Here is a 15,756-nt window from a genome sequence, read left to right on the forward strand (position 1 = left end):
GGGGCTACTACAAGATCTAAGGACAAGACGTAGCCACTTCGAAGCATCCTTTGACAGTCTTTCTAAGGGTTTGCCATAGTCTGGGCCATGCAATATCATTGCTTGCTCCACCAAGAGGACAGGCCCACAAGTGCATGGGCTGTGGCCATCAGGCTGTGGCCATCGGAACCCAGCCTTGCATTACATCTTTGGCTTACACCCGTATTGCTATTGTTCCAGGAGATCATCCTGAAGAGGGCGGCCGACATCGCTGAGGCGTTATACAGCGTTCCCCGCAATCACAACCAGATCCCTACCTTGGGCAACACTCCGGCACACACTGGCATGATGGGTGTGAACTCCTTCAGCAGCCAGCTAGCCGTTAATGTGTCAGAGACCTCACAAGCCAATGACCAAGGTAGGCCGATGTGCCAGATGGACCCTTCCCTGGCCTCCCTTCCCAGGGTGGGTTGAGGCTGTAGTTACAGGTGGAGGTGTTGGGGCCCAGCTGGGGCATGCTGGTCACATTCCATGCCCTTAGGCATGGCTGATTCCTTCTTGCAGGGAAGAACTTGACACACACCTTCCAGTTGTACTGGGCAGAGAACACTCAGAGAACCCAATTCTAGTGACAGTAGCTCCATCGGCTGCCACTCAGATCCCTGGTATTGCTAGAAGTGTCCCTTAGCTTGTTTGTAAGTGACTCTGTGTCCTTTGAGAAGAATGGGCAGAGCCCTAGGGCAGCTATGACATAGGAAGCGAGGAGGAGCCTGGGCATCACGGGTGGTATTTGGGCTTTCTTCCTGGTCTGAATCCATGGAGAAAGGCATCCATCTCTTCCCCACCCCCCTGCCCCATGATATACTTCATCCCATAGACCAGTGGCCAGGGCTGTTGAGGTCACAATTTGGTATCCTTTGAGCTGGTTCTTTGAGCCCGGTTTAGTTCATGTCCTCCATAAAAACTCAGGCAGCCAACTCAGAGCCACCCCCACTGTACTGCTGGTTTTGCTCCCACTTACCCACACTCTACAGCAGGCGAGAAGCTATGGCGCCCATCCCACCCCTGCTCACAGAGACAGCAGCTGTGACAATGAAGACCCCCCCCCAAAATCAGTCTTTCCAAGGAAGTTATGGCCACAAACAAGCTCTCTTTGTCAGCCATGGCATTTGAAGGTCTGTTGAGGCTGAAAGTTCAGAGAGAGTTGGGGGTAACTGGTCAGCAACCCAAGCTGTTGATACTTGCTTCTAAAGCAATGGGTGGAAACAGCTGAGGTCAGATGGAAGCATGCTCTGGTTGGCCCTCCAAGCCAACAGAGATGGAACAGGTCTCACCAGCGGTAGGGTTCGCGTGATAAGATTATCCAAGCTGGCTAGAGTCACCAGGGCGAGAGGAAGCATAAAGTCGATTTAAAATGTTGAATATATGATATAGATTCTCGGGGAAACGCCCCCCCCAAGTGTCTGTCACTGATAATAATGTTATTTTTGGCCGGGGGGGGATTTTAACAGTCGGCTACAGTCGCAATACAAGCAGCGTGTCCCCGCGAGGCTACGTCCCCAGCAGTACTCCCCAGCAGTCCAATTACAACACAGTCAGCACTAGCATGAATGGATATGGAACTGGCGCCATGGCCAATCTAGGGGTCCCTGGCTCGCCTGGATTTCTTAATGGCTCCTCCGCTAACTCTCCCTACGGCAGTAAGTGTCTGTTTTTGTCACACGTCATCACGCAGATTCATATTCACTACCAAGTCGAGTGTGTGTATTGCTTGGATGTTCTGTGATGTGAGCTACTGGATAAAAGGAAGGGTGGCCCCAGAGGCTGGGCGTCCAAATAACGACTACAAATTGACCTAATACAGCCCCTCCCCCACATGGCCATCTCACTGGCCACCGAAATAAAATCTGAACCACATGGGGGCTACGCAATTGGAAGAGAAAGCCCCGACTCCCACAAGCGTTTGCCTGTTATCCAGAGTGGCCAAGCCGAAGCATGTCTTGTCTTGTTTTGTGGCCCCTCCCCGTGCGAGGCGAGGCCCTCAGAGCTCTCGCTGTGGTGCTGCGCCACAGCCCGCGCGCGCGCGCGCCTGCTGACCATGTTTGCTTTGTTGCAGTAGTGCCGTCCAGCCCCACCATGGCAGCCTCTTCGGTCACCCTCCCTTCAAACTGTAGCAGCACACACGGCATTTTCTCATTCTCACCTGCCAATGTCATCTCCGCAGTGAAACAGAAGAGCGCTTTTGCGCCCGTGGTCCGGCCCCAAGCCTCTCCTCCTCCTTCCTGCACCAGCGCCAATGGGAACGGACTGCAAGGTGAGGATGGAGTGGGTGGGTGCCCAGGCCCCATGGCCCCCTTCCCAAACCCCTTGCACGCCTGTGGCAATGCATGTGTTCCACTGGGCTGCATCCTCCTTCCTGCCCCACGGCCACCTACACAAAGGCCTGGCCCTCAAGCCCCAACATATACGGTTCTGCCTCTAGGTTTTTGTCCAGCCCATCCTTCCTAAGCATTGACCTTGAAGTAGCACTTTCATGCCCTAAGGGGTAGAGTGACACTTGAGGGGAAATAAGACTACAGCCAAGAGCAGAGCCCCATTCAGCAGAGTGCCCAGCACTGGCCTTTCTCCATGCAGGGCACCATCCTGCCCTTAGTGCCAAGCAGAAACAGTCTCAGAAATGGATGGCAGGTCCCTGTGCCATAGGGAGCCCATCCCAGACTGTGCCTGCTCCCCTCTGCTGCGAGGCACAGCCTTTATTTACAACTTTACCTTCACGACAGTTGAGTCTACGTGGCTTTGCTCTCTCTTGGAAAGGGCTGAGCATGCCAAGCCGAGGCTATTTGTGTGCCGTTACTTGGTGGCAAAGCTGTCTATAGCTAGGAGTAAGTGTCCTCTCTCAGTTCAGAGGGGGAAGGATTGGCCCGAGGGCATAGGAACTACCACTTGGACACAGCTGTCCACAGCTGGGGCCATGTGGAGCAGGCACCAAGCACCCTTCCTAGCACTGAGGGCAGCTCAGGCTGCGTGTGGCCTACGATGAGTATGGTGGTGAAGCCATATGGGTTCCCCTAGGCCTTTGGGCTCACACGTGATTCCCTGTGATGCACGGGGCCACACTTACTTGAAGTAAGTGGCCATCATCTGGCCTCTTTCAGACACCACCTTGGGTACGTGCTCCACTGGGTGAAAGTCAAACCCATTCTCCTTTAAAAACATGAACCCATTCAACCAGTATTTACTGAGTGCCTACTATGTGCCAGGCTCTCTGCTGGGTGCCGAGGACGCAACCGTGGAGAAGACAAACTGGCCCTTTTGTGAAGTCGGTGGTATATTCCACTTTGATGAACTAATGCTCAAAAAAGGAACTGGAAAGGTATCAATGATTTGAACTCATTGTCTTCACAACACCTGTCAGTGTTGACGGGATGCCCAGGCCCCGGGCGCCGCCAGCCGGCCTCAGAGCTGTCCTTGGGCACCATGCCAGCACTGCTTAGCAGGCAGGCAGTGAGGGCAGGTGTCTGTGGACATGCCCCAGCATCGAGGCCGACTAGGTGGTACCACATAAGCTGTGTACACAGGGGCCTGCCAAACCATAAAGTTGTAATGGTGAGTCGGAGATAAATTAATATCGTTGAAATTAATGGACTGAGAAATTGAAGCTCACATCACTACATGAACAAATGTATTAATATGTTATACATAAATTAATGAGAACAGTCATTCTGACAAAAATTAAACAACACCAGAGTTAAAAGATTTTAAATTACATTCGGACCAGGAGTTCACTCCAGAGCTGGCTGCACTTGGCGCTTCAATGCCAAGCTTCTCTTATTCTATGAAAACAGCACCCTGGGGTGGGGTGGTGCCTCCACCACTCCACGGCCTTGAGATTCCAGAGCAGCTGGGCCGTGTGTGGCTTTGATCTGAGAGCCTGACTCACCCTTACGCTACAGAGCTGCTAGTAGGAGGTCAGAGCCTGGGCTCAAAGGCAGAGGGGGAAACCGAGGCAAGTCTCCATTTCACTTAGGAAAAGCAAAGGCCTTCAAGTCACAGCCAGGCTGGTTCCTGTCTTTCCACAGAGTGGGCTTCCCTTTGCTTTGTGAACAAAAATGTGGAGACACATGCGAAGCCGAAGCTCCGTGTTCCCTCTTTGAGAGAAGGCCTTTACAGAGGGCTGCAGTGCCAGAAAGGCCTGTGGGAAGCGTGCCACCACTATGCCCTCACCCCAAGAAGTAGACTTCCCAACACAACACTGCCACGAGCAAAGCTGGCTGTAGCAAAGAGCTGAGCGAGTCTGGCTTCCCTGTGCATCCCAGCACAGGAGGAGCAAGCTGGGCCCACTTGAGGGTGCACGTGTGGGGTGGTCGACATTGACTGCTGTCTCCCTCTCTTTTGCAGCTATGTCTGGGCTGGTAGTCCCGCCCATGTGAGGGACTCTGTTTACCTTCACAGCACCCAGCATCCAAGAACGGACTTCAGGGGACACGTGTAGTGTGTTATGACATGCTGATGGAAACAATATCTTCAAAACTAAAAAAATCGGCAACCGTTGAATGCTTCAAAAGACACTTAAAAGATTTTATTTAAACTGTTAAGAATCAACACGCGAACAAGCCTACTCCTTCATGAACAATTCCATTTTATTGACCGAACTTTTCTCATATTTTCACATTTCTCAGTCCTGAAGATTAAGGAAAACAAAGCGACGCCTATTTTGTATAAAGTTTCTGATTCCGTCTTGGCTGTCTAGTGCGTGCTATCTGTGTGGGGAGAAGCTTCGTGAATATGCACCATTTTGATGCCCATGCAACACTGAGGAAGAAAGCCTCGAAACATTTTTCTGTACTCATATTTAGATTCACAATGGTTGTGTATCTCTATAATGTGAAATATTTTTTTGTGGTGAAAAGGGGGCCAAGGAGGTATGAGCCATTACCTGGAACAGAGGAGGATATGATTTAGGTGAACTTGGGGTGGCAGGGAGGGGGAGGGTTTATCATTGCTTAACTTCATCTTAATGAAATGAAACTTTGTAACTTATTGTAGTTAGAAATTGTAACTTTGATATCGAATCTCTTGCCTTCAACAAGCACACTGACAGAGGGAAAAAAAAATATGCTACTGTCTGTTGGTTCCAATATTCTCCCACTTAGAGCTTCCTGTTAAAGCAAGTGCGATCGGCAACATTTTTTCAACTTTCGCGCACTGTAAACCTAATTGCATTCTTAGGCTACTGTGAGGTCTATGTTTCTTGTACCTGAAATTGTCCTTTTGACTTCTAGACCCTTCTTCCCCGATGTGTTTTGTATGTGGTTATAAAATTGTAGACTTTTGTGATTTTGCCAAAGTTGTAGCTAAATATTTATACACTTGTCTTGAATTTTTTTCAGATCCACTTAAAATATTTAGAAAAAACGAGTTTTATTCCTTATGTGTCTTATAGGGGATAAAATGCTCTTTCATGCGACACTTCCTTTCCCATGAACACTTGCAGTTGCTAAGGGACTTTATTTTGTAACATATCAATTATAAATATTGTATTTATCTTTGAAATTTTGTACATTGCTTTCCCCGCCTTCTTTTTTCATGTCTGTATTGGTGTTTGATCCTGCCCAGTGTTGTAACACAGGGAAAGAGCAGACACCAAGAAATGTCTGTTTAATCTGTTTCGTTGAAATGAACCACTGTCCTCACATTTCATTTGTACTTAAACCATTTGCTATTGTTTAGACTTTCCATCCCCCCCCTTTTTTTATGTTGAGGAAAAGTCAAATTCATTGTTTATTTTTATATTATTTTTAAGTTATCTGAACAAATACTTTTGAAAAGAAAAGTTTGTTGTATAGTCAGAAGAAAACGGTGTCAGTGGCCGTGACAAACCCTCGTAGCTTCTGTGCATGTGGAGCGGCCATGAAGGGGCCACACCGTCCGGGGCTGTGTCCTGTTTTATTTTTTATTTTTAATTCTTTTTTTGTAGAATGTAAAAAAAAAAAAGTCATTTTAGCTGCCACCTATGACTTTGCCACATAGCTGAACTGTGTTTACTGGAAAAATTCAGAGGCCTAAAGTTTAAAATAAAAATTACTTCCGATGTTTTAATTACAAATGTTTGCCACATTAACTTCTCTGATGCCTTAAAAGTGGACTTCTTTGAAGAATTTCTGTGCTATTTTATCACAGGATTATACCACAATTGTTAATATCTGAAGACTGATGATGAACACACATACACACACACGCACACGCACACGCACACACACGCACACACAAACACACACTAAAAGCACAAACCTCCAGTCCATCAGTTATTCCTTCCTGGGTCTGTCTGCTACTTTCTGACCTCTCAAGCTCACCTTGGAGTTAGAGAGGTGTCGGGGGTGGGTGGGAGGGGGGGGACACTGCTGGTTTGTAAAGTTTTATTTTAAACAATACCTTTTTGTGGTCAGATCCAACAGCACTGTCTGTACTTTTTTTTTTTTTTAACCTGGAAAGACCTCCTTCAGACACTGTGCCTGTTAGTGCCAAACCCACCGTGAGACCAAGTGTCAGGATTCTTATTTTTCCTTTTTTTCCTTCACACTCATCGCTCTTGCAGACAGCACATGCTTTGCAAACAGCAGCAGAAGTCATATTTAAAACAAAAGGGAGGGAGTTTTAAAAATAGACACACACACATACACAAAGAGACAATGTATAGCTTAGAAAGTGTTCAGTCAAGGGACTCAATAAAAGAAACAGAACGTCCCCAGTGGTCAGCGGGTCACACTCTGGCTTTGTGGCTCCTGACAGGGCTTAGCTACATGAACAGCCTGAGAAGTCACTTTGGAACTAAATTGCCTCGATTTATTTTGTGTAAGTAAGGGTTTGACCTAAAAAGAGCTCACGTGCACATTAGCAAGTGTCCTCATGCCCGCGCCCGGTTTGTGTTTTAGATCGACTAGTTGATGCCCTCATTGCTTCATTGTGTCAAAACCTGAGAGCTTCACTAAATGGTAGATTTTGCTGTCAGAGACCCTACAATAAGATTGTTTTATCTGTACATTTTTTCAGATATTTAACTGTATAAAATGTTCATTTTACACAATATTTAATTAAAGTATTTCTTGTCTGTGAATTTCACTTTGGGTAATTTTATCTGCTTTGACTATTAAAAAAGACTGACAAACGAATTGGGGGTTTCATTTCCACACCCTGGGCTCCACAGCTGGGCCTCACCAAGATCCAAATGGTTTTCAAAGAACCTTCCAGAGTTCTCAACCCTCAATAAGCATAGCTCCTGAGGTGGCTGGGATGCTGTGGGCACCATAAGAACACTCAGTGCCCACGCACACGGGCCTGAACGGTTTCTTTCACAACCACCTGGGTCACAGCAGCACTGAGGTGCCCTGGAAGCGATTCTGTGGTTGGGGGGAGGTGTGGTAACTTCTAAATTGTGGAGCTTCTAAGTTGGATGACTGGAGGGTACCTGTTCTGGCTCCCCCCCTCCCGCCCCCCCCCCCAGCACTCACTGCATCCCCGTGTGTCCTTCTTGGCAAGAACCAGGTCAAGGGAGGCTGTCAGGGTTGTGAGCTGTGAGCTGACACTATGGCACATGGGAACCAGCCGTGCTGGTGGGGTGACAGAAAGGATGCCAGGACTGGTATGTGTCACTGGCACAAAGGCATTTTGCACTGGCCACCCACCCGGTGGCTACATGTAGATGGAGATCAAGGCTGGGGCTCCGGTGAGGGCAGCCATGAGCACAGGCTCTAATTTACACAGCCCTGCATGTCTTCCCCTACCCCATTCTAGTTCGCTCAACACTTTCCATTTTCTCCTCAATGAAAGGCAGGATTTACATGTTTTGGCTTGCAGTTCTGTCACACATTCACGTAAGTGTGATCTAAATTAGTACCCACAAATGTCATCTTAATTACTTGTTCTGCTGAGCAAAACAGGAAACAATTATTCAAAACATAAAAAAAAAAACTTGTGAATACCTTCCCCTCCTGTCGGGTGGGTGTGGATCCTTTGCGGCTGGCCTTAAAGAGACAGTAAAGAAAGAGGTCTCTATGGCACAATGCCCACTTCAGGCCTTCCCAAGTCACTAGGGCTGGGGAACATGTTGCCCGAAGCCCACCTCCTTCCTCAGAGCCCAGGAACTCTGCTCAGGTCTTTGGAGCTAGTGTGGCAGGATCTGTTGACCTGGGCAGAGAGACATTCAAATGCTTTGGTTTCAAACCAGAAGCAAGAACCAATTCTCTCAAAAAAAAAAAAAAAAAAACAACGAATGTCGAGTATTGTCAGGCCTCCCTTTTAAGGTCTTTCAAGCTTTTAAAGATTATTCAAAGCACTTGAAATGGGCTTCAATCTAATGCCTCATTTCATTGCATTAAACAGCCTAGTTAATAAAGAATCAATATATTCAAAGGGCAAGGTTATCTTTTGTCTATAAGGGGTGGTGTCATGCTGAACCTTTTATAGTTCAAATGCTGAAAAAGACCTCATGAAATCCATAGTCATCAAGTGGGTCAGTGAGAGCAATAAAGAGGCCCCTGAAAGGAAAGAAAGGCCTCTCTGCTTTAAAACAACTCCGGGCCTTATCTCTCCTGTTTGGAGCACCCAAAGAAGCCCTCAGAAAATGTCAATTTCTCATCAAGACAAGAGGCCACGATGATCATTTTCTCAGAGAATACATACAATTAGGAGAGTCCAGAGAGGCACAGCGTTGGTTCCTAGCTTATTCTGGCACCCCCGAGCTTGGAGCGTCCTCCCTGCAGATAAAAAGGGCTGTTGATAACTGAAGTGTCAATATGCCGAAGAGTGAGGTTTGAATGTGAGTCCTTGTGCTTTGAGCCCGCCTGGGCCGATCCCAGGCCCTGATAACAACACAGCTGCCAGCAGACACCGCAGGCTGGCCCTCACAATTAATGCCATGAATAAATCACACAAAAGAGTTGAGATGCTTTATGCTGGGTGAGACAATCCCCTGTTTTACCCTTCAAGGATTCTTTTTATGTTGGAATAAGGTTGCTTTTAATGAAATTTAAACTCATCAGAGGAAATCAAAAACCTCCAATCAGATTACAAATTGATTTTTTTTGGCCATTTGTCATGTCCCAGTATAGAGCTGCAGGTTTCACAGGGAGCCAGTTGCCGATGTGGGTTGGGAGTACAGGTGGACCTGCTCCCAACCTCGGTGGCTCTATACCTTATCCCTGCCCTAGGGACAGACAGAAGGAGGGGAGTTCCTTAGTGGAACAGAAGGAGGCTGTGAATCCCCATGTACCTGGTTCCACTAGTCCCCACAAATCAAACCCAAAACCAGAACTGGTTCCAAGCAGTTCTGAATCCATCCATCAGTAAATAACCTTGGGGCCGGGGAGATCACTCTTGGCATGATTCAGTGGCCCCTAACTCTGGTTTGACCTTAAATCTACATGGACAGTGTATATTTTCAAACTGCTAGTGGCTGGTTTGGGGTTCAGTGGCTTGCAGAGCCCCTTGTGAGTCATTCAGGCTTCTAGAGTATTCTGTGTGAGCCTGTGCTCAGCCTTCACATGGCTGCTAGGTGAAGCTCTAGGTTTGATCTCCAGCACCACAAAGCAAAGAGCAAGGTTAGGTGACTTGTCTAGGGGCCAAGGCTTGATGCCTTAAGAATTAAAGAGAGAAAGAATTTGAATGGGAGGGAGAAGGGAATCTATTTATAAGGACTACAACCAGGCCATCTGATCAGCCCGTAGGAGGAAACCAGCTGGTCTGTTCACACATTAAAGGGCTCAGGAGAGTTTACTTCAAGGCACAATCAATTGTACCCATCCTTACTTCCCAAACTTGGGCAGGAGGCTCTTCTTCCCTGGGGCCTTGGTAGCATCTGCAGTGTATGGGGGCTAGGACAGGTGAGAGTTGGCCACATGATGCAGGTGTTCAAAGATAATGCTGTCCAGGGCCGCTGGGACTGGGCAGCAGAAGTTTAGCCTGGAAGCCACAACCAGAAAGTGGTCGGTACAAATTGGCTTCTGTTGTTGCTACAAGGTGATAGCATGGAAAAGGAAACTGGGAGTCTCTGTGTTGGTGGTGGCGTTAGAATGAGTTCCAACAAAGTGGAAGGTGTTGAAAGCACAAGAAACAGAGGATATTAAGGGGCCATGGTGTCTCCGTGACCCAGCAGCCCTCTCTCCCTCACAAGGCAGAACTGCTGCTGGTGGGTCTTGAACTGTGAGTCATCACTGTAGCTCACTCAGTTATCACCAGGCAAGACCCAGACAAGGCCGAGCTCGAAAATGTGGGTCTCCTCCTGTGAAAAACAACTTCTTTTCTGACACATGGCCACTGTTGGGGTGCTGGCAGAGCACAGGATCTGAGTGGAGGTGCAGTAGAGACAGAACAGATATAAAACCAAAGGTTTTATCTTTACTCTATAGTGAGCATTTGTGAGTCAGTAAGGCTCATGAAGCACCTTTTTAAAAAGGGCAACTTCCCCATCAGTTCATAAGGGAAAGACAGAGGTGACTGAAAGCCATCCCACACCAAGTGTGGATGAAGATGCCATGTGGACATCTGCTATTTTTGGGAGCTATTGAAAAAATAAAAATAAAAAAGGAAGCCCCCAAACTTCCTGAGAAGAACCAGAAATTGTTTAAAGTGGACAAAAAACATAAAAATAGGAGAATAACTGTTGTAGAAACAATTTAAAGCCTAATTAAATAAAGAGGAAAATCTTGCCCATTATTAGTCATCAGTGGATATAGACTTTATTGAGTTTCTAGAGTAGACATCCAGTCTTAAAACACTCACATGTCTGTACATTATTACACGTACTGATTTATAATTGAAAGTGTAACTGTCAGTAAGAGTTTTCTTAAGGCAAAAAGAAAAATGCCTAGGAAACTATGTTCAACCTCACTTAAAAGACATATTACATACACCCAAATGGCTGACAACGAGATCAGTAATTAAGTTCTGATGGGGTCATGGATTGGAATGGTATAGGTTCTATTAACCTAGGAAGATGATGTTTTGAAGTATGTTTCAGGAAATGATAAACATAAATGACATAAATTAAGTTATGCACGTGTATAGTACTTTGAATATAATGTAACTCCAAACTGTAAATTTCTAGAGAGAAGGCTAGAAGAACACATACATACATTAAAACCATGAATTAATGGTTTTTTTTTTATGATCAAAGCAGAAAAACCACTTCTCTTAAAAATGGGTGTTTGATGCTCATGATGGAGGAATGGTTGTTCTCTCAGCAGTTTCAGTAGAACTCTTACAAACTCTGAAAAGCAACCGGATGTTATACAGAGACCTAAGCGCTCACAGCCTTTTGACTCATTAATTCCATTTCAAGGAATCAATTCCAAGGAAATAATCAGAGATTAAACGAGACTTTAAGTGCATGAACCTTTCCTAAAGCCATATTTATTAAAAGTTGGAAAGTACCCAAATGGCTGAACACAGGACCAGTAATTAAGTTCTGATATAATCATAGAGTGGGATGACACAGGCTCTCTATTAAGCTACTAAGATCATCTTTTGAGGTTCACTTCACAAAGTGCTAAACGCCAATGGCATAAAGCTATGTAAGCATGTAGTACCTTGAATATAACAGGATTCCAATCTGCAAATTTCTAGAGAGAAGGCCAGAAGAACACATCTACACACCCTGAAAAACATCACAGTTCCTTCTTGTTAAATTCCTTCCTCTATTTTTATGTTTTTATCCACGTTAAACATTTTCTGATTCTTTTCCTTATGAAGTTGGAGGGGGTGTTGCCTTTAATTTAGCAAGAAGAGAGATTAAAAAGTTCATGTATTATAACCCCATTCTCCATTTAACCTTAGTCCTAGACTCCAAAAGTGGTAATATGTATATTTGCCAAATTTTCTTCAAAATAGACATTCAGGCCGTGTCTTAGAGAATGCTTCTTGTCACCTCACAAGGGAAGAGCGTTCTTCCTCTTAGGTAGCCAGTGAGGTCCCCGTTCCCTCCTAAGGCCCCTTAGTTTGTGCATCCTGGCTGTGATGCCTCAGAACCCCTGAGCCTCACAGTGGCTCTCACAACCTGCTGGCCAAACAAAGAAATCCCTGGAGAGGACTGCTATGAAGAGCAGGAGACTTTTCAAAATGCTGCCTTTCAGCTGTTGATTGTTTAATTAATTTTATTTTACGTTAGATTTACGTATTTATTTTTATCCCATGTCTATCGTGTTCTGTTACCACGTGTGTGTGCCTAGTGCCTCTGGAGGGCACTGGACCCACTGGGACTGGAGTTACAGATGGTGCTAACTGCGACTGTAACCTGGTTGTAACCATATAGGTGCTGGGAACCTGTCTCAGGTCCTCTGCAATAGCAGAGGGATTGCCGAAGCACTTCCCCAGGCCCAAATTTTGAATACAGCTAAAGGAGATCTAAATAAATGCAAAGTGTGCCATAATCACAGATGGATCTGTAGCACTGCTGCCATGGCAACCCTCATGTTGACTTGCAGACTTAGAGTGATCCCTCTACCATCACAGCCGGTTTCTTTGAAGAAGTGGATGAGCAGATTCTATGGGCCACCATACCAATCTCCCACCAGACAGGAAACAACTAAGAAAAATTTGGACAAGAAGGAAAAAGTGGAGCTCCCCTCCCCATTTTCTCATTCCAAAACATCCTACAAAGTAAAAAAAAAAAAAATCAGTCAAGACAGCAAGGTGCTGGCAGAAGATGCATGTTGCCCAATGGAATGGAACTGGGAGAAAATGTACAAAGTCCCAAGAACCATGTGAGAGATACTCAGCCTCATTGCCAGCAGGGAGATGCCAGCCAAACTAGGAGTAGTCACCTACAGCCAGCAGGACCTGCGACAGCCCCGCAGTCAGGCAACAGCAGTACAGGAGAGAGTACAGGGGTGTGCGTCAGAGCTCTGCGGCTGGCGGGACCGTGAACAGTGTAGCCACACCAGAAAATGCTCCAGCAGCTTCGCGCATAGTAAAGCACAGAACTAGCCATTTGATCCAGTATTTCAAGTTCCGGTTCGGACCCAAGAGAAGCGAAAAGGACACATGCGCATGACAACTTGCACACAGCAGCAATGCCCACTGCAGCCAACAGACAGATACATCTATACAGTAGGATATTATTCATCTGTGAAAAGAATGGCATGCTAAAACTTGCCATAACACAGAGGAACCATGAGAACATGTTAAATGAAAGAAGCCAGTAACCCTACTTGCCAATATCTCTATTGCTGTGACATGTCCAGAATAGACAAATCCACACGGACACAAAGTATCCTGGCAGGTTGTTCTGCCTGGAAACGCAAGGAACAGAGTTTTAACGAAAGGCTTCTGGGTTTCTTTTTGAATTGAGGGAGATATTTCAAAACTATGTTTCATAGCATTCAGCCATATCCCTGAGATGGGTGAGTTGCCCCATGTGAATTATTTCAATAAAGCTGTTATAAAAATAATCAAAAGTTCCTGACCCAGTGGCACAGGCCTGTCATCCCAACTAATTGGGAGGCCAGAGCAGGAGAATTAGAGTAAATTCAAGGCCAGATGGGCAGCCTAACAAGACCCTGTATCCAACTAGGCAAAAATGATAGAGAGAGGACTGGCCTGGAGCTGTAGCTCATGGTGGAGCATTTGCCTAATGCGAGCGAGGCCCTAAGTTAAATTGTCAGTGTCATGGTGGAGGGAGGGGGAGATCTGAGGTTTTGTCAAGATATAAAACCGTGAACATTATTTTCATGAAGATGTGCTCTCTCAGAGCACACAATGTATTGAGTCTCATTGTGGTATGTGTATATTTATGCATGTGTGTATGTATGTATGTACATATGTATGTATGTATGTGTGTGTCTATCATCTATCAATCAATATATTTGTTGTCCTGCTATGTTCCCCTCTCTTTCCACCCTGTCCCTTTTGCTGGCACTTTTCTTCTCTCCAAATATTCTTTTCTGTTTATGTCACATACATTTCACTACTCTCTTGCTAACCACTTCCTTTAGATGTTTTTCTCCCGCCTTCTGCTTTTATGTCACATTCATAGAATGGATAAGTATATATTAATTCAAATATAAATTATGCATATGAGAAGGAACATGAGGTGCTTTTCTGCTTATCTTGTTTAACATAATGGTTTGTGGATCCATTTATTTTTCCTGCAAACATCTTAATTTCAATCTCCACAGCTGAATAAGATTCCACTGTGTTTATGTAGGGATTTGTCTCTGCGTGGACCTGTATAGGCTGGTCCCACGTCTTGGTGACTCTGAGTGGTGGAGCAACACATGGTGTGCAAGTCATCTCTGTGGAGTGTTCACTTACAGTCCTTCAGGTACATGCCAAGGGCTGGGGGCAGCAGGTCACCTGGCAGTTCTACCTTTAACTGTGTAAGCACCGATTTCCATAGTGGCCGAAGCAGTCTACACTTCCACCAACAGTGCTCTCTTCTCTCGTCACATCTTCACCAGTATTTCTTGTGGTTTCCCTCCCTGATGACAGACATCCTGACTGGAGGGACTAGAATCTCACTATTGTTTAGGTATTTATTTCCCTGACAGATGACAGTGTGACCACTTGTTCAAAATGGTTACTGGCTATATGCGTTTCTTCCTTTGACAACTGTCTATTCTATGAACTCAGCTACCGATTGCATGTGTTTAATTTTGGAGTTGCTTATGGGTTCTATATATGAATCCTTTTTCAGATGTCTGCTTTGCAGACTGTCTCTTCACAGGGCTGTTTCCTTTGCCTTGAGCTCCATGCATTCCCATTTGGTCTCAGGGCCTTGGGTCATTAGGTGTTAAGCCATATGGTCTTAGGGTCATTTCCTGAGCTACTGGAGTCCCTTTTAGAAAGCCTTCACCTATTGTCTATAAAGAGTTCCTTCTAGAAGTTTCTGAATTTCAAGCCTTACATTTAAGGTCTTTGGTGCACTTGAGTTGATTTGGTAAGAGATATAGATCTGGTTTCATTCATTCAATATGTGGCTATATTGTTTCTCCACACCATTTGTGGATGAAATGTTTTTCCCTTCAATATGTGATCACTAACTTTATCAAAGATTAGGTAGCCACAGCTGCTTGGGTTTAGTTTTGGGTCCTCCATTCTGTTCCATTGGTCTATATGTCTATTTTTGTGACAGCACCATGCAAGGTTTTATTTTCTTTCCCCACTGTGGTTGTCTTAGCCAGTGTTCTTTTGCTGTGAAGAGACATCATGACTACAACTCTTATAAAGAAAAAACATTTGATTGGGGGCCTGCATACAGTTTAGAGATTTAGTCCATTATCAGCGTGGCAGGAAGCATGGTAGCACAAAGACAGACATGGTGCTGAAGAAGGAGCTGAGAGAGAGAAAGAGAGAGAGAGAGAGACAGACAGACAGATAGACAGACAGACAGACAGACAGAGACGGAGACGGAGACAGAGAGAGACAGAAAGAGTCTCTGGGCCTGGCTTTGGGCTTCTGAAACTTCAAAACCCATTTCCAGAGACACACTTCCTCCCACAAGGCCACACCTCCTAATAGTGCCACTCCCTGATGACCAAGTGCTCAAGTCTATGAGCTTATAGGGCCTTTCTTATGAAAGCCACCACAATGGTTCTGTAGTAGAATTTGAAACAAAGGGCTGTGGTGCCTTTAGCATTTCTTCTTCTGCTCAGGTGTGTTTTTACTATTTAAGGTCTTTTTGTGTTTCATTTTGAATTATATGTATATTTTCTTCTTCTGTTATGAATATCATTTGAACAGCTGGAGGGATGGCTCAGTACTTAAGAGCACTAGCTGCTCTTCCAG

General features: G+C 45.6%; 1 protein-coding gene across 16 annotated transcripts in view; it reads left to right on the plus strand.

Annotated features, from left to right (window-relative positions):
• The window catches only part of EBF3 (EBF transcription factor 3), a 121,558-nt gene extending 114,410 nt beyond the window's left edge, over positions 1-7,148 (plus strand). For 3 of the 16 annotated variants that reach the window (XM_084771885.1, XM_084771877.1, XM_084771887.1), the window contains 5 exons: positions 220-397; positions 1,491-1,679; positions 2,096-2,293; positions 3,240-3,352; positions 4,378-7,148. In XM_084771885.1, coding sequence (XP_084628011.1) covers positions 220-397; positions 1,491-1,679; positions 2,096-2,293; positions 3,240-3,352; positions 4,378-4,395 — 696 coding nt within the window. In that variant the 3' untranslated portion in view covers positions 4,396-7,148. The remainder of the gene's footprint in view (positions 1-219; positions 398-1,490; positions 1,680-2,095; positions 2,294-3,239; positions 3,353-4,377) is intronic. The other 13 variants (XM_084771889.1, XM_084771891.1, XM_084771892.1 and 10 more) reach the window with 9 other exon arrangements.
• The last annotated feature ends 8,608 nt before the right edge of the window (positions 7,149-15,756 follow it).

Source organism: Acomys minous, assembly GCF_964271855.1.
Source record: "Acomys minous genome assembly, chromosome: 2".
In the NCBI taxonomy this organism is placed as follows: Eukaryota; Metazoa; Chordata; class Mammalia; order Rodentia; family Muridae; genus Acomys; species Acomys minous.